This window comes from Carassius auratus, chromosome 32, assembly GCF_003368295.1.
Source record: "Carassius auratus strain Wakin chromosome 32, ASM336829v1, whole genome shotgun sequence".
Taxonomy (NCBI): Eukaryota; Metazoa; Chordata; class Actinopteri; order Cypriniformes; family Cyprinidae; genus Carassius; species Carassius auratus.
The window spans coordinates 22,693,683-22,720,596 of NC_039274.1; the positions used below are offsets into that span (position 1 = coordinate 22,693,683).

Genomic DNA, 26,914 nt, shown 5'->3' on the forward strand with positions numbered 1-26,914 from the left:
TTACAAAGAGCACGTTTTCAAAGTGTTCATCTAAACATGGGTTTCCTTGCTAGTTTACAAAAGAGAATGTTTCAGAATAATCTGCTCTTTAATAAGATGGTACATTTTGCTTGTTCTGAAAAGAAAATTAAAATTTAATCAAAACAACCATGTACATTGTAGAAACAATTCTACTTCAGCAGAGATTTATATATAAATTTTCTTTTTGTGCTAAGTATTTGAAGACGAGATGGCAGATAGAGCAGGAAAGTCGTCAGCGGTCCTCTTGTAGGAGCACGTGCCAGTGATGAGGACTAGGTAGTTTTGCCACTATTACGAGTTTCTTCTTCTGTCTTCTTGCGTTTGATTCCAAAAAGACTGAGGATCTTCACGAACATCAGGTCAACGATCTCCTCTTCCTCAGAAGGCTGAGTATCAGAAAAATAATTTCAGTTATCACTTAAACCAATGTGACTTATTCTAACAGCAGTTAGAAAATGTGGATGTGATTCGTATAACACCTTGTGATTCTCCTGTTCTTCACTGAACGCCTCGAGGATGATTGAGACGAAGAGGGTCAGGATCACAAATGTGACGAAGATGACGCAAGTAGAAATGATGATGGCACCGAGCACCGGGTCAGAACTCAGCACCTGCAGAGGAAGCATGAAAGCTGCGATTAAAAGCTTTTCTGCGCTACTTTCCCAGTCTTGGTCTGTGAATCATTTTTGACCAACCTCATCGTAATTGAAGATCCCAAACTGCAAACTGAAGATGGTTTTGAACGCATCTGGGAAGGTTTTGTATGAGGACAGCTTCCCTCCAAATATTACATTGCACTATGAAAAGAAATTAATGCTTTGATTTAAGAAATTGGTTTTTGTTAGATTTTCAAACTTAAGGGCACATCGAAATTATTATTTTTGGTAATCAACAACACACGATGCTACTCCCTGAACTTAAAGGGACAGTTCAGCCTTCTTCACAACAGAAGCTATTCTGAATAATATTGGTAACCAAACAGTTTCATGTATTTTAATCCCAACTATGAAAGAAAACAGGACTTGAAAACATTTGCCTACCCAATATTCTTCAAAATATCTTTTTTTGTTCCACGGAGGAAAGAAACTGTTATGACAGTAAAAGTAGTTGCTCTTACGGTAAGTGAATAGGCCAAGAGGATGATGAAGATCACTACGATGAAGCTGGACATGTCGTTCCATGCCCGCTGCAGTGAAGAGGTGATGAGGTGAAGTTTAGGGTTGAGTCTCAGCAGATGCCAGAGTTTCACACAGGCCAGAAGAACCAAGAAAGCCATGAGATATCCCAGAGTAGCATCTAAGACCGCAGTGTCATGGAAACTTGGAAACCTGTAGGACAGGAATAACATTTTTACCATGTTTAGTACATCCATCCATCTATGCCCCAAACCGCTTGTAGGGTCAATTGCATGTTCATTTTATATTCATATCAAAGTTTCCCTTGAAAAAAAGATCTACTTACTGATCTTTGTGGTTTTGGTAGTATTCTATGTCTTTGTCTCCTTGCACTGTTCTCTTGATGAAAACTGACAATGAACTCCAACTTAAAATGATGATGGCCAGGTCTAACAGATTCCACTTGTTTCTGAAATATGCCCATTTCTGCCGCTTCAACAGCTTTCCCTGTTCAACCCCAAATGTGCATGGTTTAATCGGGGTGAGAAGAGTATAGCATTCAAAGGAAAAGTTAATATAAAAAAATCTGTCTATATTTACAAATACTCATATGAAAGCATATTTGTCTTCAGAGTTTATATCTCACAATTTTGACTTTTCTTGCAATTCTTATCACAATTCTGAGTTTATGTCTCAAGTAGTAACTGATTATTACAAGTAATCTGAATTACATAATCAGATTCCATGTTATTCTTTCATTGGCAGTAAAAAACTAAATTTATCTTTTAAATTTTCCTTTCTAAAAATCCTACTGTAATACCATTTAGCTTTAACTAAATTCACAAATGTTGTGTAAATACATTTGCAAACCATGCTTATAAATCTGAGGGGTAATTAGACCATGTACGAAACAATTATGCAGGTACACTGTAAACACTGGTGTGAAACTGTGTCATTCTCATACCCTGATACGTTTACTGTAACTGTTGATTCTGGAAGTCTGGACAATTATATTTCAAACTGAGAAGGCTTTGGGCGTGTGATATCTTTGCTGATTTCATGTTTATTAATGGGTTTTTTTCATGTAATTCAGGGATTCCCAAATGTTTTTGTCAGACAAACCCCATAAAATAAAATATTTACTTGAATTACCACTGAGCAAGTTAATATTTCAAATAATTTAACAACACATTCGCATGTTTACAGTTTTCTAATGTCAGTTAATGGTCACATTGAGATGCAGTTAAACAAATAAAATATGTTTGAGTATTTCAATTATTTTCATTTGACATGTTTATGAAAACAATTTTGTTCACAATTATGAACAGCAAGAAAATAATGGTGGAAATGAGTAGTATGATTTTTAGGAGACAAAGGGAGTTGTTTAGACGTAATGTTCAAGTTGCTCTTTTAGATAAAATGAAGAAGAAAGTAAGTAAGGTGAGTAAATGATAACAGCATTTCATTTCAGGGTCAAATATTTTCCTAAAAGTTCTATTAAACTATGTTAGAGAACTGACCTGCAAAAACATGTAGTAGAGGACGAAGAGGATATAAAAGACCTGAGAGGCCATGAGAAATGATTGAAAGCCTCCTGTGGACTGGTAGAGACGGACACTCTGAACCAGGCTGCGAAACTGAAATGCACCTGTAAAATAAGTGTGAACTCAGTTTTGCAATAAAACGTGAGGACTTTGTAATATGAATGGGAATGATTGTTGTTTTTCCTCACCCACTGCAGTGCTCTCTAGTATCAGTGTGACAATGCAGAAGAGGTTGACATTAGCATTGTACACCGTAAACTCTGCAAAAACTGCCCTAGTGTACATATCCAACCAGGTGGAGTCCAAAAGATATTGAAGCTTGCTGTTGGTTGAAGAAGGTATAATGTTGGAATAGTATGGATAAAATAAAATAAATAATACACAACACTTTTAGGTATGATGACAGAATTTAAATTTTTGGGTGAACTGTTCCTTTAAAAATTTAGTTTTTTCTTGTAAATGACATTTACTTTTTATGAGTAAATGTTGACATTTTCTGACGTTAAGATCATTTCTGCTTGCCCAGTTCAATGTGCAAGTCATTGATAATAAGCCGTTCTGGGGTGCATTTCCCAAAACCATAGTTGCTAACCTGTTAACAACTTGGTTGGCAATGGGAAATTTCATTGCAACCAACAAACTTAGTTAGCAACTATGGTTTTGGGAAACGCACCCCTGATTGGTACATCTTATGGGGGGGGCAGCCGTTTTTATGCGATTTCTCACCTGCTAGCATTTTGCATGTCAGAACCGAGGTCCATAACATAGCCTCCTCCTCTATAAAGTGCAATCATACCCCAGACGGGGAGTGCTTTGAGCGCAGACTGGCTTTGGTACTGCCAAGCTGTGTTGGTGTCCGCGGAGCCATTTACAAAATTCAACTCATCCCAGCCTGGACCGTAAGTGCCCATGTCCTCATTTTCCCAAGAGTAAGGGGCATTGCAGTTAGATACAGCGTGATTCACTGGCTTAGCAATCTCACAAGAGTCTCTCTTCACCCTAACTTGACGGAAACGAACACCCCCAACAAGCTTTGAGTTTCCATCTGTTATAAAGCCTAGGAAATGAAAATGAAAACAATAGTCAACAATTTTAAAGAGTCCATATAGATCTGATGGGTCAGAACTACCTGAAATATGAGCTAAAGAAGCTAAAGCACTTGTGATATTCATGGCAGGTCAAGATAACTCAAGTACCTTTAGGATTTTCAAACAGGTTTTTAAGAAGTACAGTGTTAGCCCAAGTAAACACATCACTCTGGTCCATGCTGTCTGAAATGCCTTTGCTGAAGCTCTGCCGGATGTGCTGAGTGAGGTAGAATCCATTTTCATCTCGCTGACCATATGCCACCAAGAGTAGCATCCACAAGAACCCCAGAAAAACTGTAAAGGAAATACAGGTCTGTGCACAGTCGTCTAAAACCTAGCTAACAAAAATATGTGTTGAGAACATTTTGGTTCCCATTAAAGGGATACTCCACCCCAAAAATACAGTCTTGTCATTAATCATTTACCCCCATGTCGTTCCAAACCCCCAAAAGCTTTGTTTATCTTCAGAACACACTTTTATATATTTTGGATGAAAACCGTGAGGCTTGTGACTGTCCCATAGGCTGCCAAGTAAATAACAGTGTCAAGGTCCGGAAAAGTGTGAAAAGGATCATCAGAATAGTCCATCTGTCATTGTGGTTCAGCCGTCATGTTGTGAAGCGACGAGAATACTTTTCGTACACGAAGAAAGCAGAAATGACAACTTTTTTCAAAAATATATCTCCTCGGTGTCACTCCACATCAGCGTAGCGCCATTTTGGAGAATTTGAGCTGGACACAGGTAGCGTACGCTCTTCTGTTTCAGCCGTGACACAAGGATGTGCTGTTTTCTTTCAAATCAAAGCGTAAATACAGGTAGAAAATCATTGTGGCGCGGCTGACACAGATTTACCAAAATGGCACTATGCTGATGTGGAATGACACAGAGGAGTCAAATTGTTGAATAAAGTCTTTATTTAGTTTTATTCACGTACAATAAATATTTGTGTCGCTTCACAAGATTCACTGTTTTCATCTAAAATATCTTAAATTGTGTTCAAAAGACAAACAAAAGCTTTTATTGGTCTGGAACAACACAGGGATATGTGAATAATGACAAAATGTTCATTTTGGGGTGGAGTATCCTTTAAGGAATGAAAATGTGGCTTTCTTATTGTACTCTGAACATTTGAAAGTTGAAGTTTTTATACTATACATTATACTGTATATTTTATACACAATAATAAAATATGGCAATGCTTTTTCTGAAACAAGTAAAACATTTAAAAATTTAAATTAAAATAACTTAAGAAATGTTAGACAAATATATACATATATAAAACATTTCAAACAAAAGCTACCATGAACGATGCATAACTTATTTTATGTTAATGTTTTGAGAATGTTAATTAAGAACATAAGATTTTAACAAATGGGAAGCAATGACAACTAAAAGTGAACAAATGCTAATTTTTTTTATCTTACCTAGAATCTCCATGATGAGTGCGCGAGCTTTCTGCTGTTTGACCATGTTTGACTTCAGCTTCTCAATATCACTGGAAGGTGGAGGCTGATAGTAGCTGCGTGTACAGTCCCTCTTAGAAAGTTGCACTCCATTGAGACCATCTACAGAAAAGATCAAGATTGAATGTAAGAAATCAAAAACACAGCCAATAACTAAAATAAAAGACTCTTTATGAAGAATCTGAAAGACATTCTCTTCTGAAAAGAAGTACACTTTGTCATACTTTTAAAAAGAATAACAATTAACGAAAAAGTGTACAAATAGTGTTTTCTTGTGCAAACAATATATATGTTTGAATATATTATTTCTCAGACACTTAAAGTCAGTGTAAAGCAATATTAAATATGTGTTCTGAGTTTGTCCCACAGAAAAATGTGTTATTAACAACCCAGCTAAATTTTCATTTGGGCTCTGACGCTCTGAATTGCCTTTTCAAGAATTTTAAAATCTATGGTAATAACAGGTAAATTAATTTGTAATCTTTTATTAGTTTACGTTTAAATTAAATACATTTTAGTGGGTTTTTTTTGACACTTATAGGATTTTAGTTAATCTTTAAATGGTATTTCATAATTACTTTCATAATTTGAAATGTGTTAAAAATGTGTTCTGCTGAATATACTGACAAGAATTTATGGTGAACTAAAATAAACTTTAATGTCATTTCTATTGAAACTTGTGTCATGAATTTAAATAAACTTGCATTTGTAATAAAGTTGCAATTTAAGATTAATATAAAAAGTACATGAACTTTAAGTAATATTGCATTACACGCAACAGTTAAAATGCTAAACAAGTATTTCACATGATGTGCGTTAGTGTCTTTTTTTTAAAGCTTGAAATTAAAACTTTTAATTTGACATTTCTACACATTTTATAAAAAGTGTGTTAAGAAGTCATGAAAGTCTATTCTATTTAAATTCATTTAAGTGGCCTGTATTTCATTAATTTATTATCCGCTATATAAAATTTGAAGGACAATGAGTGCACATTCAATACAATTAAGCACACTTCTTTTTGGTTATTTGTGCTGAATACCTGATTTCCAATTACCTGAGCGAGTGGATGTTTTCTTACGCAAAGTATTTATAAGTTCTGCATCCTCAGAATTTACTTTTTTCACCACCAATGCAAAGAAAATGGCTAAACAAAGCACCTGCCAAAAGAAAAGCACAATACCACAGTCAAAGATAAGTAATATTGTAAATGCAATACAAATATATAGCGTTTTGTCTCCAGATCTTTACTTTTACAGGCTGGGTGAAGAAGAGACTCTCAGTGAAGGACATCACGATAGAGAGTATCCAACTGATTGAGCGATCCTTCCCGTATTTCAGTCCATACAACATGGTGTAGAACCCCGATATCACACTTGTGGCCACAACAAGAAGCCAACCCACATACACACACCACCAGGGCAGACCCTTCCTGCTGCTGTCTTTCTTGGGCCTCGAGCTACAGATGCGCTGCTCAGTGGGTCTGGAGGAACGGAGACTTTCCAGCAGTTTCTTCATGCTCTGCACCTGCAGTAACACCTGACTGTAGCACCCAGGCCTGGAGAAGTCTGAAGGCCCCATCAGCTTCACTTCTCCCTCCAGATTTTCAAGTTGTTTGGAGAGATGATGGGTGTAGGGCCAGAAAACCGAGGAGGTGTTGTTTTTCTGAATCAAGTGCTGTTGTTCGATGAGGTCCTGCAGCTGTGACAGCAAAGTGTTGATGTCTTCCTTGTCTATGTTTTTCTCTGTTTTTGGGACAGGGCATCTCATGGCATTTGCAAACAAGTATGTGATTCTCTGTATGTCCTGACGAAAAATGACAAAATATTTATATATTGGCAAAAGCAAAGTAATTACACAGCATAACCATATATATATACAGTATATATATATATATATATATATATATATATATATATATATATATATATATATATATATATATTTTTTTTTTTTCAGAATCCAGTCAATAGACTACCATTCAAATGTCACTATGTATATGTTTACTGTGAAACTAAAACATTTAGAATGATTTATCATTTTCAATTTCCAGTTTTCTCACTACAATAACCATCAAAGCCATTTTCAGTTTGTGATGATAATAATCCAACATTTTTCTTTATCTGCAAATCGACATATTAGAATGGTTTCTGAAGGATCAAGACTGGAGTAATGATGCTGAAAATTCAGCTTTGATCACAGGAATAAATTACATTTAAAAAAATATTCCAATTGAAAACAGTTATTTTAAATTGCAATATTATTTCACAATTTTTACTGTATTTTTACTGTGTATGGAGAGCATAAGATTCTGAATATTTAGGTATGTGAATATTGGACACACTATATATCAAACTGAATCATACAGAATGTGCATGATAATTAATAAAGGACTTACTTGGATGAGGAAATCTACAGTTAAATTGTTTTGATCAAAAAGTGGAGAGGCTGTCTCATACGGGATGTCTTTCTCCATTTGAGCAGCCTCAGACTGTTTTTGCTTCTTTTCTTTCTTTGTCTTCTTTTTCCGGGGACGGGAATGTCTGAAGATTCCCACAATTACTAGGTTGACGGGGAATACAATAATGGAGCTCTGGATGCCAATCTTCACCTCACTCCAGGTGAGTTTAATTGGACCTTTGGATAAAAGAGAATCAAAAATACAGCTTTGACTAGAGATTTCAACCCATTTAAATTGTGTTCTAAACTCATATTCACATTTATCATAGTGCACTTAAGTATTTTTAAACACCAAAAGTTATTCAAAGAATGTAGCAGGAGAGTAAAACATCATTAGTTTCTAAATGGATTTATTTCCATATCATTTAACATACGTATGACAGTCATATATGATTAGGTCATTATTTTGAGCCATACCCATATCCATGGTCTGCTCTGAGGGGTCTGTGGGAATCCCGAAGAACATGATACTGGTCAACATGGAGCAAAGCAGCACTGAGAAACAGCAGGAGACACGCTGCACACGGGTGAAATTACTGCTGGGGGGCCGACTGACCACAGAGTACCAGATGTGACCGTCACAGAAATCCGTTGTTGTTTTCATGAAGAATAAATTGCTGCAAAAATGACAGTCTTTTAGTTGCATTAAAAAAAAAAAAAAATTTCAAAAGCCACACTGTGAGATGAGTGAGCTCACCTGAAGCCTTTCATTTCCTCCTCTGAAGCGACAGGAAACACTTTTTCAACAGTACAATCATCTATATCAACAGCCAGCCACGAACTGCACAGGAAGTGCCACTTTCGCTCAGTCTGCAGGTCTTCTACCATCACCGTGTTAACATACCTGAAAAATAAAAAAAACACATTAGCTGTTGGGAAAAAGAAGTGTGATTACATTTATTGAATATGCACTTGTAATGCACTTCAAATCTTTCTACTATACTTGCAGATACTATAATATTAAACTGTACAATTGACAACAAAGTGAACTTTATGATAATATTGCATTGACAATTATATTTGAAAGTAAATGTTAAATCATTAGGTTTAATAGTCTTTTTCATGTTTTAAAGAAGTACACTCATTTTGATGTGTTGATTATTATTTTAATTGTAACTGTAATTATAATTTTTTTAAAGTTAATATGCTTTAAATGTACTAAATTGCAACGTCATCATTACAAATGTGTTATTATAAATATATTGAAATTTCAATAGAGATTACATTAAAGAATATCTTCATTAATTTACTATCAATGCCTGTCAGTACATTCAGCAGTGCGCTTTAATCATATTTGTGACCATGGACCACAAAACAAGTCATAAGGGTCACATTTTTTTTAAAGGATAATATTTGGCAGAGATACAACTATTTGAAAATCTAAAATCTGAGGATGCAAAAAAAATCTAAATATTGAGAAAATCACCATTAAATTTGTCCAAATGAAATTCGTAGCAATGCATGTTACTAATAAAACTTATGTTTTGATATATTTACAGTAGGAAATCTACAAAATATCTTCAGGGAACATGATCTTTACTTATTATCCAATAAAAGATTTTTGGCATAAAAGAAAAATCGATAATTCTGACCCATACACTGTTTTTTGGCTATTGCTAAATTTGTGATCCAGGGTCACATATGTGACAAAAGAAATTATGAAATTACATATAAAGATGTACTTAAGTCCTACCTAAGTGGCTCAAAAAGCACTCTAAAATTTAACTAACTACATCTAATATAAATTGAAACTAATACCTTTATAGTATAGTATAGTAAAGTATAGTATAATAGTATAGTAGAGTAGACTACAGTATAGTAGTATAATAGTATAGTATAGTATAGTGCAGTATAGTATAGTGGTATAGTAGTATAGTAGTATAATAGTATAGTACAGCATAGTATAGTATGTTATAGTATAGTACAGTATAGTATAGTAGTATAATAGTATAGTATAGTACAGTATAGTATAGTAGTATAATAGTATTATAGTATAGTATAGTAGTATAACAGTATAGTATAGTATAGTAGTATAATAGTATAGTACAGTAGTATTGTATAGTATTATAGTATTATAGTATTATAGTATAGTATAGTATAATTGTATATTATAGTATAGTATAGTATAGTATAGTATTATAATAGTATTATAGTATAGTATAGTAGTATAATTGTATAGTATAGTATAGTAATATAATAGTATTATAGTATAGTATAGTATAGTATAGTATAGTATAGTATAGAATAGTATAGTATAGTATAGTATAGTATAGTATAGTATAGTAGTGTAATAGTATAGTATTGTATTATAATAGTATTATAGTATAGTATAGCAGTATAATAATATAGTATAGTACAGTACAGTATAGTATTATACTAGTATTATAATAGTATTATAGTATAGTATAGTACAGCATTATAGTATAGTATAATAGTATAATAGTATAGTATAGTATTATAATAGTAGTATAGTATAGTATAGTATTATAATAGTATTATAGTATAGTATAGTATAGTATACTATAGTATAGCTCAGTACAGTATAGTATTACAATAGTATTATAGTACAGTATAGTAGTATAATAGTATAGTATAGTATAGTATAGTATAGTATAGTATAGTATAGTATAGTATCTCTCTCGTTCGTCGATCACAGTTGATGATGACCATGGCACGTTTTGTCATTTTGTTGGGTTTTGATGAGTGCGCAGATGGCTGAAGAGGCCAATCCGAGCCTGGAATTCCCTGTGGCACACTGGACAGGTCAGGGAGGATGTAGAGCTCTGAGGTACAGCCACATGTCCTTCCTTGGTAGATTTGGGATGCTGCCTCTTCAAGATAGCACAGGAGCTTCTCCTGTTCTCACATAGGACTGCACCGCCCTGGACTTTTCTTCTCCAGGCAGGTCGGTCCTGTGCTAGGGATTTCCAGCTTTTCAGGTCGAGTCCAAAGCTCTTCAAGGAAGCTTTAAGGGTGTCCTTGTAGCGCTTTTTGGGGCCACCTTGTGCTCGCTTGCCATTTTTCAGCTCGCCAAAAAAGACTTGTTTTGGAAGTTTCACGTAGGGCATTCCGGTCACGTGGCCAGTCCATCTAAGCTGTTCCTTCGCAAGCATGGTGTAGATGCTGGGGGTATTTGCCTTGCTGAGGACTTCCGTGTCAGGGATTCTGTCTTGCCACTTGATCCTCAGCAGTTTCCTCAGACAGCTCAGGTGGATATGATTCAATTTTTTTGCATGGCGCTGGTAGACTGTCCAGACTTCACACCCATACAGAAGAGTTGTTAAGACAACAGCCTGATAGACCTTCAGTTTTGTCTCCTGCTTGATGCCAGTCCTCTCCCATACCGAGTCACGTAGACGTCCAAAGGCTGCGCTGGCCTTGACAATCCTGATGTTAACTTCATCATCTATGTGCCCAGCACGAGACAGTGTACTACCAAGGTAAGTAAACTTGTCAACGGCTGAAAGCTTTTGCCCATTCACAAAGATGGTTGGCTAAGTGTAGGGTTTCCCAGGAGCAGGTTGGTATAGGACTTCAGTCTTCTTTGTGCTGATTGTTAGGCCGAAGTTGTTGCAAGCTGAGGAGAGGTGGTCCATACTGTCCTGTAGGTCTTTATTTGAGCCAGCAACCAGAGCACAGTCATCAGCAAACAAAAGTTCTTGAACAGTGACTTCCTCCACTCTAGTTTTGGCTTGCTGATGAAGTTAATCCCATTGTTGTAATTCTGGAATGAGTCTTGCAGCATGGCAAAGAAAACCATGCTGAAGAGCGTTGGCGCTAAAATTCAGCCTTGCTTCACCCCGTTTGTGATTGGGAACGGATCAGAGAGTTCTTGCTGTTCTCTGACGCTGGCCATCATGCCATCATGGAGATTGCGCACAATGCCAGTGAACTTGTCTGGACACCCATACTTGGCCATGATTTTCCATAGGCCCTCCCGGCTGACTGTGTCGAATGCTTTTGTTAGATCAACGAAAGCCATATATAGATCAACATTTTGTTCTTGGCATTTCTCCTGTAACTGCCGAGATGTAAATACCATGTCAGTGGTTCCGCTATCTTTTCTGAAACCACACTGACTCTCAGGTAGCAGACCCTGGTCTAGATGGACAATTAGGCGGTTCAGAAGAACTCTTGCCAAGATTTTGCCAGCGACTGATAGTATGGAGATGCCTCTATGGTTGTCACAGTCCTGCCGTTTGCCTTTCCTTTTATATAGATTGATTATAGTAGTATCCTTGAACTCCTTGGGAACGGCTTCAAATTTCCACATAGCCTGGAAGAGCTCGGTCAGTTTCTCGACTAAGCGAGGCCCTCCAGCCTTGTAGATTTCTGCTGGAATGGCATCGGACCCTGGAGCTTTGCCTGATGAGAGAAGTGTTATGGATTTGCTGATTTCCTCAATGGATGGTAGAACAGCCAAGGACTGGTTTATTTCAACTTGAGGCAATCTCGCAATTGCCTCCTCATTTATGCATGAAGGCCGATTGAGGAACACACTGTAGTGTTTGACCCACCTTTCAAGTATTTTGTCCTTCTCCGTAAGGAGTGTTGTTCCAATTAAGTTCAGAGGAGCTGAGGTTCCTGAGTGTTGTGGACCATAGACCTGCTTAAGTGCTTTATAGAGGCACTTGGTGTTGTTACTGTCAGCGTAGGATTGAATCTCCACAGCTTTTGCGCACAGCCAGGCATCTTGCATGACTCTAAGTCTCGGCTGAACAATCCTGCGAATGTTGAGGAAGGCAACTTTTTTTAAAGTTGAGCTGCTGTCATTCAGATATATTTTATGCAGGCGATGTTTTTCGTCAAGGAGTGCTCGGATTTCTGCATCGTTCTCATCAAACCAGTCTTGATGTGTACGTAATGGAACACCAAGTGATTCAAGGCCTGTAGAATGCAGCGCGGTCTTGAGAGCAGTCCAGTCTGCCTCAACATCTGTATGCTCGAAGCTTAGAGACTCCAGGTGATGGTCTAAAGCCTCAACAAATGCCAGCCTGGTGTGTCCCTGTTGTAGGTGAGTGATGTTCAGACGCTTGACACGTCTTTGTCCTTGTGGGCGTCTGCTAGGCTTAATCCGGATGTTATGTTTGGAGATAATGAGACGATGGTCAGTCCAACATTCAGCACCACACATAGCCTTGGTCACCCTGACATCGTGCCGGTCGCTCCTCCTCACGGTGACGTAGTCAATCAAGTGCCAGTGATGTGAACGAGGATGCATCCATGAATTTTTCTTACGCTTTCGTAGTTGGAATATCGTGTTGGTGATGAGTAGATCAAATTCAGAGCATGTTTGCAGCAGTAGAAGTCCGTTGCTGTTACATTTTCCAATACCATGTGCACCTATGACTCCATTCCATGATTGATGGTCACTTCCAACTCTGGTGTTGAAATCACCCAGTATCAGAAGTTTATCCGAGCTGGCTATAGCAGCAATAATGACTTCCAAGTCATTATAAAACTTGGTTTTGATCTCGTCAGAGTTGGTCATGGTAGGGGCAAAGGCACTGATTATGGTCGCCACCTTTTTACCAAATAGGTGGAGCTGTAAGGTCATTAAACGGTCGTTTATCCCCTTGGGTTGGCTTGCCAGTTGGTTGACCAGGTGATTTTTTACTGCAAAACCAACACCAGCATCACGTCTCTCCTCCTGGCCTCGTCCGCTCCAGAAGAATGTGTAACCTGCACCCACTTCAGACACTTGTCCAATATCGGCGATATTATCGGCGATATAAGTCCTGTGGCGATGGGTGAGCGACGAAGCAGCAGGCACGGATATGCTGGAAGCTGTAGCCGCAAACCTGCACACAGGCGGCTCAGGATATTGGTCGTTCCCTCACTGGACCGAAGCAGCAGTGAAGTCCAGCAGCAGCCTGAGTGACTGAGCAGCCCTATTCAGGATCACACTGCTCACCTCCGTAGTGAGGAAAGGGTTAGAAAAGGTACCCTAAACATTGTCTGCTTCAAAATATCCTGGCCAGCCTACCGCAGCTGGCGGGATCCCGTACTTGCGGTCGAAAAACGGAAAGTAAAACAAATAAAATGAAAAAGACCAAAGTGATACCACTCACTGTTGGCGCCTGGAATGTGCGCACCTTGATGGACACATCTGGATCAAAAAGACCTGAGAGACGCACCGCCCTCGTGGGCAGAGAGCTAGCCAGATATAATGTGGATGTTGCTGCCCTTAGTGAGACCCGATTGGCCGATATTGGACGAGTATAGTATAGTATAGTATAGTATAGTATAGTAAAGTATAGTAGAATATTATAGTATAGTATTTCTATAATATGTACTCTTTTTAGGAGATGCTAAAGTACACTTCCTTTTTTTAGGAAATTCTGACAAAAATGCTTTTTATTTCACTTTTAACTTTGGACACTTGAGTGAGTATTGAGGGTGAGTACAGCACATCTTAACTGTACAGTGTAAAAAGAAAATACTATTTAAATCCTTCTATCTTCAGTCATTTTAAAAATTAATGTTTAATTCACTGCTACTTTTAATATTACTTTCGTTGTAATTAATTGTGAAATGTATTAGCAATTTCCAAGGGAAAATTATTTCTACACCAATGTTTGTTTGTTTTCAGTGTAGTAGGTGAGCTGTTCCTCTGGCGCCAATTTACCAAGCAGGATGGTCCCCTGAGTTGTCATGCCACAGTCTGATGCTCTGCAGCTCTCCCAGAGGGAAGGGGGTGGTCAGTAAGAACAGGTCCACACCTCCTCTTTCAAACACTGGCTTATCAGGATCAGTCAGATGATGGGGCTCACATTCTCCCTCCGTACCCTGTAGAGTCACTATGACCTGAAGTAACAAAGGCATTGCAGAGTTAGTATGTAAGAGCACATGAGCAGAATTCCTGAAGAAGAGCTTATGATATATGCACATGCTGACCCGTGATGAAGTGGAGGAACCCATGCGATGACCAGTGCTGACCTTCAGCAAGTAGCAGTACTCAGCAAAGGGATCATTGTCCTCTAGCATTGTAATCTTCACCTTTTAGGGGGAATGGACACAATATATCTTATTTAGCATATATTTGAGTTTATGATAGAGCTCTCAAGCACACAAAGCAAATGTGAGTTTGCTAAAATATTGACTAAATATATATTTGGCTGTTTGGTTAATATTATCTAGTAGCCTGTGTGGCTTTAATTACTTTATCGGGAAAGTAATTTTCAGAAAAGTTTATGATTATAATTATTTTTAATACATTTTATAAAAGACATTAAATTTTCTTAACATTACGCACATTTTAAATATTTTTTTCATTATAATAGCATGTTGATGAAAGGTGTACTGTACAATAACCATAAGTATTTCTGAAGTGCAAATTTTACTCTTTTTTTTTTTTTTTTTTCAGAAAGTTAAGAATGAATTTTATATTACTGGTAGTATTTCAAGATGGACACTTATTGGACTAAAGCAACTCAGCTTTACTTGTTTACCAATACATAATTTCTTCGAAAAGTCTTAAATGTCTTAAATATGACACAGACTTTTGAGGAACCATCTCTCAATCATCATTCATTGTCAGCAGAACTTTGATCTTAAAACTATGCATTTAAATGTCATTTGAATTATTGGAGAGAAATAGAGAGACAACTAATATTTACATGCATTTTATATAAGTAGACTTTTTTGGTCATATAAATAATAACATCTGCACTAAATTGAGTATTTTTGCTCAGTTTGGCCCTCTGAATAAAACCAATGTTTTTTCCTCGTTAGATATGAGCTCCTACATCATACTTATGGATCATAAAAGTCTCATCAAGTAATACAAAACTTAAAACATAAATTATGTATTTATTTTTTATTTTATTTTTTTATTGTAAGTTAGTTTGTTTGTCTAAAGGTTCAATAAATTGTTCCACTTTAAAAACATTAGATGATTTCATATGTCAGGATCTACAGGGTTAAGAAAGTAAACAGGCTCATTTGTCATGTTGACATTAAAACAAAGAACACAATAATTTGTAAAATAGTAAATAGTAAAGTTAGACAGACCTTAGTTGTGTCCTGTAGGTCCTTCCTGCGTGCCCATGCCGCTATCAAGATGTAAGCTATGAAAATTGCCACAATAAAGCACACTACCACTGGGTTCTCTGCAAAGTTGGAAAACAGCTCAGCAGCCTTGGACGCATCTACCATATTGGGCATGACAAAGAAACTGCTCCCAAAAAAGGTTAAATGGGTACACAGACACTGTGTAATATTGGGGGTTGTTTTAGGGCCAACCTAAAGAATAAAGAAATCAAGCATAGAGTGTTATCTGACACAGTGAAACAGTCTGTGATGGACTGACAGATGCAGAGGTCACTTCAAATCTTAAAACATATTATTAAAAATATTTACCGGCAGATGTAGAAGCTAACTGCATTTAATATAAATGTAATATATATATATAATTAGTCCTTTCAAATGATTACTCCTGATTAATCTAATCCAAAATAAAAGTTTTTGTCTATATAATATAAACGTGTGTGGTATTTTTATATTTATTATGTATATATAGACACATTCATACAGCATATATTTTGAAAATATTAATGTATTTACATGTGTACATTTATATTAATATAAATTCTATCATATATAAATATAATAAATATATAAACGTAACATATTTTCTTAAATATATACATGCATGTGTGCGTATTAACATAATAAATATGCACAGTACAGTACACAGGTCAGTTGTTTACATATCATGTAAACAAAAACTTTTATTTTGGATGCGATAAATCGCGACTAATCATTTGACAGCTCTAATACTGTCACACACACACACACATACACACACACACATATAATTTAAATGCAATTAACATGCAGTTAAGTGTCAGAAGACATTAGATAAATTTTTCACTTACGTATATAACTCCCAAAGTACTCATTTTTAAAAGTATGTTAAAGTGTACCTCTTTTTTCACAAAGGAAATTACCTCTTTTTTTTTATTTATCACGTTACGAGCTGTATGGAAGCCAAATCACTTTTTTTGTTTTTAATTAAATTAAAAAAATTAGCAAACCCCTGTATTCAAATCATAACTTTACTTAAAACACTCACTCTACACCCATAGTCACTCCAGTTGGCTTTCGTCTGTTGCCAGAAAATGCACTGAGCAGTAATGGATGTGATTGTTACTGATGCATTTATAGACTTCACTCCCGGAGAAACAACAGGTCGTATGAGAAGGTTATAAACACCCACATCTACTGCCATGTCACTGGGACCCAGGACCCATGTGTACCTTTCATCTGTGTGAAAAGATTAAGAAAAGTACAAAACAGTGTCGGACACATTTCACATCAAGAACGATTGTATTGTTCCACGCAAATGATTCACCTTGTGTATTTCCTTGTTGAGGAAGTGTAACCTTGGCTACATTGTTATCATTGGTGGGTTGGGTCTCATAACCCAGCAGTAAGAGAAGTGTTAAATCTTCAGAGGGTTTGAACTTTATAACCAGAGTAATGTTCGGGGTGGTTATATTGATGATCGAAGTGCTGAAGTTTCTCAGATCTATAACGGAGCTGTTCACCGCTGTGTCCAGCCTGGGTAATAAGATCTGCAGAGTTAGATAAAGTGGAATTACATTAGGTCCCAGTAAAATTATTATTTACACCTTTTGATAATACAGTCTCAGGAAAAATAAAAGGTACACTGTCACTGGGGTGGCACCCTTTCAAAAGGTATAAAATGTCATTTTAAAGTACTAATATATGTAACATTTAGGGGGAAATAATGTACAAAAGATGTAACTTTTATAGATGATATGTGATTGAAGTTAAAGTCATTTCCGTTCCCCAAATGTATGTCCATTATTTATTTTACTCAAGGAAGTTTTTGGACAAAAGACACTACAGGCAAAAACTATTTTAAAATGTTGAGATTTTTGAACTATTCTGCTTCCATAACCTGACTTATTTCAGGCTGTGAAAAAAAAACCTTCACAATACACATTTAAGTATTTATTTCATTGCAGGTTATCTATTCTTATCTGCAGATGTCAATTATAATACATATTTTAAAGGCAGTTTTCTCACAATGAGAATTGAAGAACCACTTTACATTAGTGTATTTAAGAACTATGTACATGCATTTAAATCAATAACTTGATATAATGCACTTACTACTAGTTACGTGTTTTTTACATTTGACTTTTATTTAAAAATAAATACCTGCATGTAATAATAGCAGTAATGAATTTGTCTAAATACATCTTAATTACTCTTTTTCGTTATGTGGTGTAACTATTGAATTTAATAAAATTCTATAGTTACACCACACCTACATTATTTTCTCCATACAAGTATATCGTTAAAGACCAAATGTTGCAGTTTTATTCCTTTCTATATTCTTTAAGCTTGTTTATATAAAGTACCATTCACCTGATTTAAATAATTTTTTTAAAACATTTTTATGTATATTTTTTTTTACTCAATTTATGTTCTGGAAATATTTGCAGATTAGTGCATGTTTTAATAGACAATGCCTAATTTGCATATTTTTATGTATTTATTTATTTATTTTTAAACTTGTAATACAAAGCAAAGTCTTAATGTACTTTGATTAACCAACTGGGGAAGTCATATCTATTTGTTAAAGTAATCTGTTAGTTTGTACACCTGCAGTGTGTTGCCTTGAACCAGTTTGAAAAGTTACTTTTGAATTATATTTGCTTGTTTTGTTATCATATGCTAGTGGCCCAGAAATTGCACACTTCATCTTCACAGTTCCAGCTGCTGTCAAGAGGTCTTTCATCTTTTTACCTCAATCTCCTCCGTGAGGTTTTCCACAGGAATGCCAGAGCCGTTTGTTTGGGAGAGGGACAAACCGGCCACAATGCTATGAATGGTCTGACCTTCAATCCATGGATCAATATTAAAATGTGTCATCTGTGAAAAGTGGACATGTACGCATGTTGCATTATAAGATATATGTGTAAAGAATATATAACATTAGTCCAGCATAAAATAAAGTATATAATATTGTATCTATGTTACTGTCACAAGTTTTGAATCTTTCTTGACCAAATGTAAAAAAAAAATTTAATCCGTTTCCTCCAACTTCATAAAACTTGCCGTATCTTCACTGAAACCTGCTATCAAACACATTTCTTATCTATGAAACTTAAATTTAAACTTAATTTAAACTTCATATGAAATGCATGATATGAAAGGTATATAATATATCACAATAGATCCATAAGTGAGCAAGAGATAAAAAAAAAAAGCTCATCTCTAATGTTCTGAAAAATATAATTTTTAGGGGAACTATTCCTTTAATGTAATAAAATATAAACATTTCTAATGACTAGTAAGAGCTAGATTCAGAATGAAAGATTATTATAAATCTAACTCTTTTTGCTATACCTTAAAAAGTCTAGGGTGCAGGTCAGATAAATGATCTAATTTGATTTTGTATTACTGATGTTTTTGGGGCTTGCAGTAGCTCGTAGTGACTGAAAAACACTCACTTTCACATCCACTGGGTCATCAACCGGCAGAATATCAGAGCCCAGATTCGGAAGCTTGAATCCAGCTAAACTGTTTTCAACGTGGAAGGGCTCTTTGTGGAGGTTAGCTGGCGATATCCTTACCATTCAAAATAATAATAATAATAAATAAATATTCAAAATGCATAAAATGTTCTCAATGACCAATTAAATTTTTTCACTGACCATAAAGCATTTCATTGATTTTGAATGTCCTACCTGTTGACGTAAATATTGACATTAGGAGAGGAGATGATGATGGGCTCCAGATCAGGGGTTTTATTTGTTAGCAGGAATGACTGCACGGAGTCCACCATCGTGAGCAAATACTCAGAGATGTCGCTCTGAAAGACAATGAGAACATCAGCAGATTTCCTGATATAGTTAACTGTGTTTTGGAACATAATAGCTGCTAACAAACCAGCGACCTTGTCATAGTTTGACTTAAAAAGATATACTTTGCTCTAATTTATTAATTTATTATAAATTATTATTTTTTAAATTAAATAAAAGGTAAAGTTCAAACTTTAAATTTTAATCAAAAATATTTCTTTCTTCACAATATTTCTTTACAAAGACGAAAACATTCATAAAAAGTACAAATATTTCTTTATTATAGGGACCATAATATACTTGATCAATAATTTTTCTTTAGATATTAAATCAAAATGTTTCTGAATAGGTAGGTAAATGTATTTTTTGCTGTTGTTGTTGCATTTTTACTTAATTTCACTGTAGTTGAATACTGTAGTATTTTCGCTTAAGATAAAACTGAAAACATGCTGCAAATGCATAATTTAGTTGACCTACTTCAATTATCTTTTGAATTATCTCTGTCCATTCCTTATTCTGTTAGATTATTTTTAATGATCAAATATTGAGTAACAAAAATGCTTTCTATGTTTTATTTCTAACAAGATAAGAATGTTTGACTGAAATCATAATGTAAAACCTGATACTTATCTAACAAAAAATATCTAAACCTTGACAAAAAGTAGTTTTTTTATAATGTCTAGATATAGATCTAAATGCAAAACCCGAAGAAAGCATGTCTAAAAACAAGAGGAATCCAAATGTCTCTGTATATATCTACACAGGGTGCTAATACGCAGTAATAATACTGCTTACACAGCGTTACACACTTTTTTGTTGTTTAATGCCTCCAGATGGCCCAATTCTCACCTCAAAAATGGATTTTTAATTCCTTCACTCTATTTTAATGTGAAAAATTATATTTATTAAAAAAATAGTAAACGAAAATAAAAATAAATATATGAATTGTACTGGAGAAAATAGCTAATTAAAATATGCATACTATCATAAAATTCCCCAAACATAATAAATACTAATAAAAATATATTATTGAACAAAAATATTTCACATTGATTTATGAAGTTACATTTCAAGGCTTTTGTCACTTTTGACAGTGAAGAAGGCAAGTGTGACTTTTAAACAAAGAGGGCCAGAACAAAAATTTGTATTTTAATTGTTATAATGGGGAGTGTTACTAACTTCAAATAAATGAGATGGTTGTACTATTTTTTTTAATCTGTTTTCTTATTTGATCTGATTTGTTAGTCAGCCAATAGCCACCAGATTATTTTTCAGAAGAAGTTACCTCTTTGTCCTTATCAAAGGCAGCGAGAATTTGACTCGAGGACACAACGAGGAGGTTGGCTATTTCAGCTCGTGCAGTGATGTTTTCCAGACTGATGGATTTGAGGGATTTACTGAGAACATCTAGAACACAACCAGCACTCTCCTGTGAAAGAAAAGTGCCTTGTAATGCAGCAGTAGTGTTGAGCACATACTGTATATAGTGATGTGTTTGGTCAGAGAATACTACCTGAGCATTAACATTCACATTGTCCGTATCTCCAGTCATTTTTGACAAAACATGAGCAAAGTCCAGCACTTCTGTTTGCTGCTGGAGTGGCTCTTCTAAAGTTGCACATATGTCTGAAAGAAGATCCTCTCTGAACTGCAAGTGGAAAATGGATGTTATATGATTAGATATTACATACATACACAAATGCAAATTAAGTATTTTTTTTATCCTTCTTTTTTTTTTACCTCTTGTGTGTAACCTGATCCACCAAATATATTCAGTTTAGTATTGATGGAGTCCTTGAGGTGATTCTTGTCCATCCTTACCCAGGAATATTCAATGGTTTTCTTCACATCATAAGTTATGCCACTTTCTTCACCTAAACCATACATAAATAGTTATTATATGCACTTTATTCATAGTTGTAATACAATACCTTCTATAATCATAAAATGTGAAATCGACGCACAAATCATTACTACGGTGGCGTCCTTCTTGAAAGATCGAATCGTTGAGGCTTTGATTTCCAAATGGTCTTCATTTCGTCCGTTTATTAGTTTCAGGGCCTTTTTGTTTGGGCAGTCTTTCTTATTATTGCCTTTCTAGAAACAGAACAATGTGAAAATTATTACAAAAGAATTGAGAAGCATTTGTATATCATGCCAAAAGTGTAAAACAGTATCACATTTTTATTCTGTATATAGCAAAATTGAAAATAAAATCATTACATGCTTTTGAAACTGCACTTACTCCGTGTTTGTTCCCATTACTGCCATCTTCCACATACCAGTACCATTTCTTGTCTGAACAGCTAGTAACACTTACACTCAGTGTGATTTCGTCATGATAAGTAATTGAATCACAATTTTGGCAGCTGGGAAGTACAGACACAAACAGATCCACTTTCTTTATATTCTCCATCCACCACAAGATATGAAACCCTCAGCAAGTTTAAAAATATATATATTTCAGGGTTTAATGTAATGGAAAATAAAGGTCACAAAAATTTGTCTTACGTGATCAGAAAACTGCCTTGAGTTGTGTCAGGATAACAAATCCATTCTTCATGTGAATCACCCCTTTTAACTCTTTTGTGAGTGTCCTGTCTCAAAGTTAAAGAGTACTTGTAGAAAAGGTTTACAAATGCAGCATTTAGGAATTCAATTTTAATCAGGAATCAATCAATTAGGAATCAATTTTAGGAATAAAGTGTTCTGTTTCCACAAGTAAACCAACCGACCGCTAAAGTTTCACCTGTTTCAGCTATTGTTTTTTTTTTTCAGCATGGAAATGGTAAATAATATTTAGCAGGTTGAGTGGTCGCAATGGTTTGAATCACACTGATTGTAACAGGGTGATTGGTCGCAGTGGTTTCAATCACATTCACACTCTCTCTGAACTAATCAGAACTTAGCAGGACCTGTTGCCCAATAGGGTGTCTGGCAGGGCTGTATTTGAGTGATTGAAGACACAGATGTCTTTGCCTATCTTTTGGACTGACTGTGCTCCTTAATGTGTGTGGAGATTGGGGTCTATGTTTATGAGGTTTTGTTAAATTTATGATTATATGATTATATGATTCTCATGGTTAATCTATATTTCTTTAAGTTTTGATAAAGATTTTCATTTTTGCTGAAACTTTGATTTGTTAAACTTTGTTTTTTTTTGTTAGGCTCTAGGCAGCCATTAAGTCCCCTTTGCTGCCTAGAATTGCCTTGGTCTCTTCTTGTGTGCTGTGTTTTAACTTGTTTGCTTATTTTTATTTTATTTTTTTATCACAGTGTGTGTGAGTGTTCACGTGTGATTGGGGAATCCTTCCCTGAGATCCCACACCCCTTGACCCTACCTCTCCACTGGTAAGGCCTCAGCACTCATTTCCCCTATTTTAGGGAGTATGGTATCTTATACTTTTATTTTAGTAATTGTATGAATAAAATGGTCTTTTAACGGAACTACATCTCTGGTTTCATGCATGATTCAAACCTGTGTGCTTTTTGTATTTTGGTGGTTTAACTGAGTTAGTCAAATCCTATTCTCGGTGTGAAATTCCCCGGGTGGCGTTGCCGGTAAAAGTCCTACGCGCCACAAATATAATGAGAATCACTCAAACTACTACATAGATTTTGAGACTAGATTCTGTTCAGTATTTTCAATAAATGTTGTATGTAACCAGTAAAAAGTACCTGAATTTCAGTACCTTTATGCCTAAATGTCACTGAAAACATATCTTGTCATGATAGAGGAAAAGTGTCATTAACACAAAATAATTTTTGCCCTCTTTAAAGTGAATAAATAAAAGTACAAAGTGAAAACTGATCACCTCAAACAAAGAATCGTCGCCACCAGCATCTGCAGATCTTTCCACGATAACATGAGAGGGTTCTGTATTATGAAAATACACATGGTTTGAGAATTATTTAGTGAAAGGAACCAGCAGTATTATTACTACAGTATGTTCTCTATCCACCTTATTTTAACGTGTGTAAGTTATTTAATCTGCTTGCTTGATGTGCAAACTAGTATTTGTCATATTTTAATGTATTATCATAATCATAAACTCACTGGTTTGTATAGTGCAATAGTAACCTTTTATTAAACGTTGTTGTTTTTAGTTAGATGTTAATGAATCAGAAGTTCTAAATAAATAAGTTGGTTAATAAGTTGGATCAATATAAAACAGCTCTCACTGTCTTTGCAGTGGTATTCCACCATCAGGTAGCTTCCCAGTGCAGGACACGGCTCTCCAAAAGATGATACATCTGCCACAGCCGTGCAAAACTGCTGTCCGTTACAGAGCGCTTGCATGGAGGACAAACAAACCTCATCATTACTATTCATTACTGCAGACAGTCAATACAACATTACTGAGTTATAGTGAAAGAACAGATGCAGAGCTTCTCAATGCTCTTCAAACACTCAGCACTCAAACAACAATACTAACATTAAAGCAGTAGAAGAACTGAACTGTTTTCATAAAAAGATCCTCTGTAAATATTTAAAATAAGTTCACTATTCTCCTGCCCAGTTATGAGACTTTTTCAGGTCCATTAGTAGCTATTGAGTACTACTGTATATGTATATCAACACATTGTTCGGTTTGTTTTTCTGCGTTACATCTGTTATGATGTATCCTGCTGTAATACTAAACCTCAGCTTTGGCAGGAGCTCTATATATTCATAAAAAAAAAAAAAACAATCTCACTGAAGCTGTTCAGATTATATATTGTTTGCTCTGCATTCATATTAAAAGAAAGAAAAGAAAAAGAGCATCAGTTCACAAGCACCACACAAAGGCATTTTCTGTCCTCTTCAAGTGGAGACAATGAGACTCATTAGTGGTTTTCATTCTCGAATGACCTACTGCATGCACTTAAAAACCTGTTAAAATGATTGTTGCTGTCTCATGGTACAGTACTGGTACTTTACACAGAACACAGGTCAAGATAATATTTAGAATACACACACACACACACACACACACACACACACACACACACACATATATATATATATATATATATATACCGTATATTTATATATGAGTCTATTATGCTCACCTGCATTTATTTGACTAATAATACAGCATATATATATATAAAACATTTAAATAAATATTACACTTTAATATATTCTAAAATGTAGTTTATTTGCATGATGCAAAGTTGAATTTCCAGCAACCATTACTTTCTCCATGCCCTTCATGACACTATGATGAATTGAATTAAATGTCAAAAGAACAGCACTTATTTGAAATGGAAATCGTTTGTAGTATTAAGTGATCTTAACAAAGTATATTCTTAAAGCTTTAGTTTAAAACTTAAAGTATTAAGGCCATTACATTTACTGTAGAAAATATATTCTAATAGATAACGGTTAGTTTTTACTCAGTTTTGATCAAATAAATGCAGCCTTGGAGAGCATAAGCAACTTTGTCCAAAAACAATTTAAAATATATATAATATTCCAAATATTCCAATATTTTTTTCCGAATACTATGGTGCTACAAAAACATGATAAGAACTAGCTCTTTTTGTTTAATCTTGTGTTTAGTTTTGGCCAGTACCTGCTACTTCATCCAGCACACTGACCCAGCTACACTCCGCCAGAGAAGCTGTGAGGGAGCTGGAGATGTTACTCCTGCAGTAATGTGATGTCTTCCTGCCATAGTAGCTCTGATCAACCTCGATCACCTGATCTGAGCCACAGTGCAGGATAGTGCTGTCCGTACAGGACAGGGAGCGTCCCAATTCTGCAAAAAAGAGAAAAGGAGAACTATTAACATTGACTATTCTTTTTTTTAAGTATGTATATATCATGTTTTCTCATAAAACTGCCTTTAAGCTGTTCAAAAGAAAATTATATTCATTTTTACTTTTATATGCATACTATGGACATACCACAGACCTCTCAAAATGGAGTTCCATTTTTTTATTGATGCAGTTCAGTATTATTATGCTTATTCAATCTTGTCTTTTTTCATTTTATTTGAATTAAACTAATGAGCATGCTAAAATAGTCAAACATAAATTAAAATTCTGCATAATTATATAAAAATACTATATAATACTCACCAAATTCACAGATGAAATAGAATTCCTGACTAGAGTTGCTTGTTGTCTTCCAGTGGAATCCAGAGTCTGTGTTGATGTAGCCATAGCCAGTCTCCAGCATCGCCTCACTGAGCCAGTTTGAGTAACTCACATCTGAACCATCTAACCAGATCAAGACACCTGAATACAGAAAAGTCAATGCAGGTACAATTATTTCTTTTTTATATTAATATGTCAGCAGGTCTATGCACATGACAATATAGGCCTAAATTTAAGATTCATGTTTTGTTTTGTTTTTATTTCTGCACTCAAAAATCATGGCATTTACTATTAACTATTAGAATATATTATATATTATTATAAAAAAGTATTTTCAAAAATTCATTTATTTGAGTGGCTTAAATCTTTTAACTGAGAAACATCCATTCACTTAAAAAGTATGAACATGGTTAAAATATGTCTAGCTGTGGGGCAAGCAGTATTTAATTAGTTAAAATGTGTGATATTTAAGCTAAATGAATTCATTGATGATAAAGATATAGCTGATTTCATTTATTTATGACTGACAAATATACATCACATTATGCACACACATATTAGTGTGTTTATTTTAAAACTGTGCAATCCAAATGGATGGAAAATTTACAAGCAATTCAAGTTTGAAATTTAGCCCTAAATATTTGATGTGTTACAAATTCTAATTTATATAAATACCATAATATTTAAACTACACTATTGCTGGACAGCCTTAATTCAAGCTTTCACAATAATCTACGCTGATCACATACCTTGCGAGTCCCGAGTGAGGTTGATGGAGGTAGACACCAGTCCTATCCACCAGTCCTGCTCCGACTGCAGGTGTTTTTGTAGAAACTGCTGGGTTTCATCATTCTGGATGAAGGCCAGGTGCCCACCGTCCCGCTCACACCAAGCTTGAGCGTTGAGAAAACTGCGCTGCAGGGCCACAAACTCATAGCAGGAGCTTTCAAATGCCTGCTGATTTTCTGAGCAAGAAAGCCCTTCACTAACTGCTTGGCCACATGCTGAGATGATATTTATCACGATCAAATATAGCAAAGTAAAGAGTCTGCCATCCATCTCTAGTCTTTACTCTCTAAGACTAGAAAATGAATCCTGGTGATTTCCTCTTTATAAAGGGTTTTGAGCCCTGCCAAAAATACACCAGCTTCCCAAATAACAACTGAATCCTTCTTGTTGACTGGCTCTCAAACAAAAGCCAGTAATGCAATAGCCTAATGGATGCATATTGTGTTTTTACACAAAGGCAATGTTCATTTAGATCAAGAAGATAAGCCAGACTAAACCCACAGTGACGCAGA

The 26,914-nt window shown here is 35.3% G+C and overlaps 1 protein-coding gene across 1 annotated transcript; it reads right to left on the bottom strand.

Annotated features, from left to right (window-relative positions):
* Nucleotides 1-76: 76 nt before the first annotated feature.
* On the bottom strand, nt 77-26,739 carry pkd1l2b (polycystic kidney disease 1 like 2b). The gene is made up of 32 exons (XM_026216848.1): nt 26,363-26,739; nt 25,596-25,754; nt 25,088-25,273; nt 23,712-23,822; nt 23,345-23,406; nt 21,494-21,626; nt 21,270-21,403; nt 21,043-21,177; nt 20,815-20,958; nt 19,416-19,540; nt 19,179-19,296; nt 18,472-18,597; nt 17,045-17,267; nt 16,766-16,956; nt 15,703-15,933; nt 14,587-14,688; nt 14,318-14,496; nt 8,387-8,533; nt 8,107-8,306; nt 7,628-7,866; nt 6,481-7,035; nt 6,287-6,389; nt 5,194-5,334; nt 3,877-4,062; nt 3,407-3,737; nt 2,869-3,002; nt 2,657-2,784; nt 1,483-1,643; nt 1,139-1,349; nt 717-818; nt 501-632; nt 77-407 (listed from the first exon to the last, which is right to left on the bottom strand). Exons 1-32 carry the CDS (start codon nt 26,670-26,672, stop codon nt 294-296), a joined length of 5,553 nt encoding a protein of 1,850 aa, XP_026072633.1. The 5' UTR covers nt 26,673-26,739; the 3' UTR covers nt 77-293.
* Between the last annotated feature and the right edge of the window lie 175 nt (nt 26,740-26,914).

Coding starts and splice junctions, on each gene's coding strand:
- pkd1l2b (XM_026216848.1), bottom strand. CDS start 26,672: ATGGATGGCAGACTCTTTACTTTGCTATATTTGATCGTGATAAATATC. Junction 18,598..19,178: donor ATGACCCAGTGGATGTGAAA/GTGAGTGTTTTT, acceptor CACTTTTCACAG/ATGACACATTTTAATATTGA. Junction 7,036..7,627: donor CTGTAGATTTCCTCATCCAA/GTAAGTCCTTTA, acceptor ATTTTTCGTCAG/GACATACAGAGAATCACATA.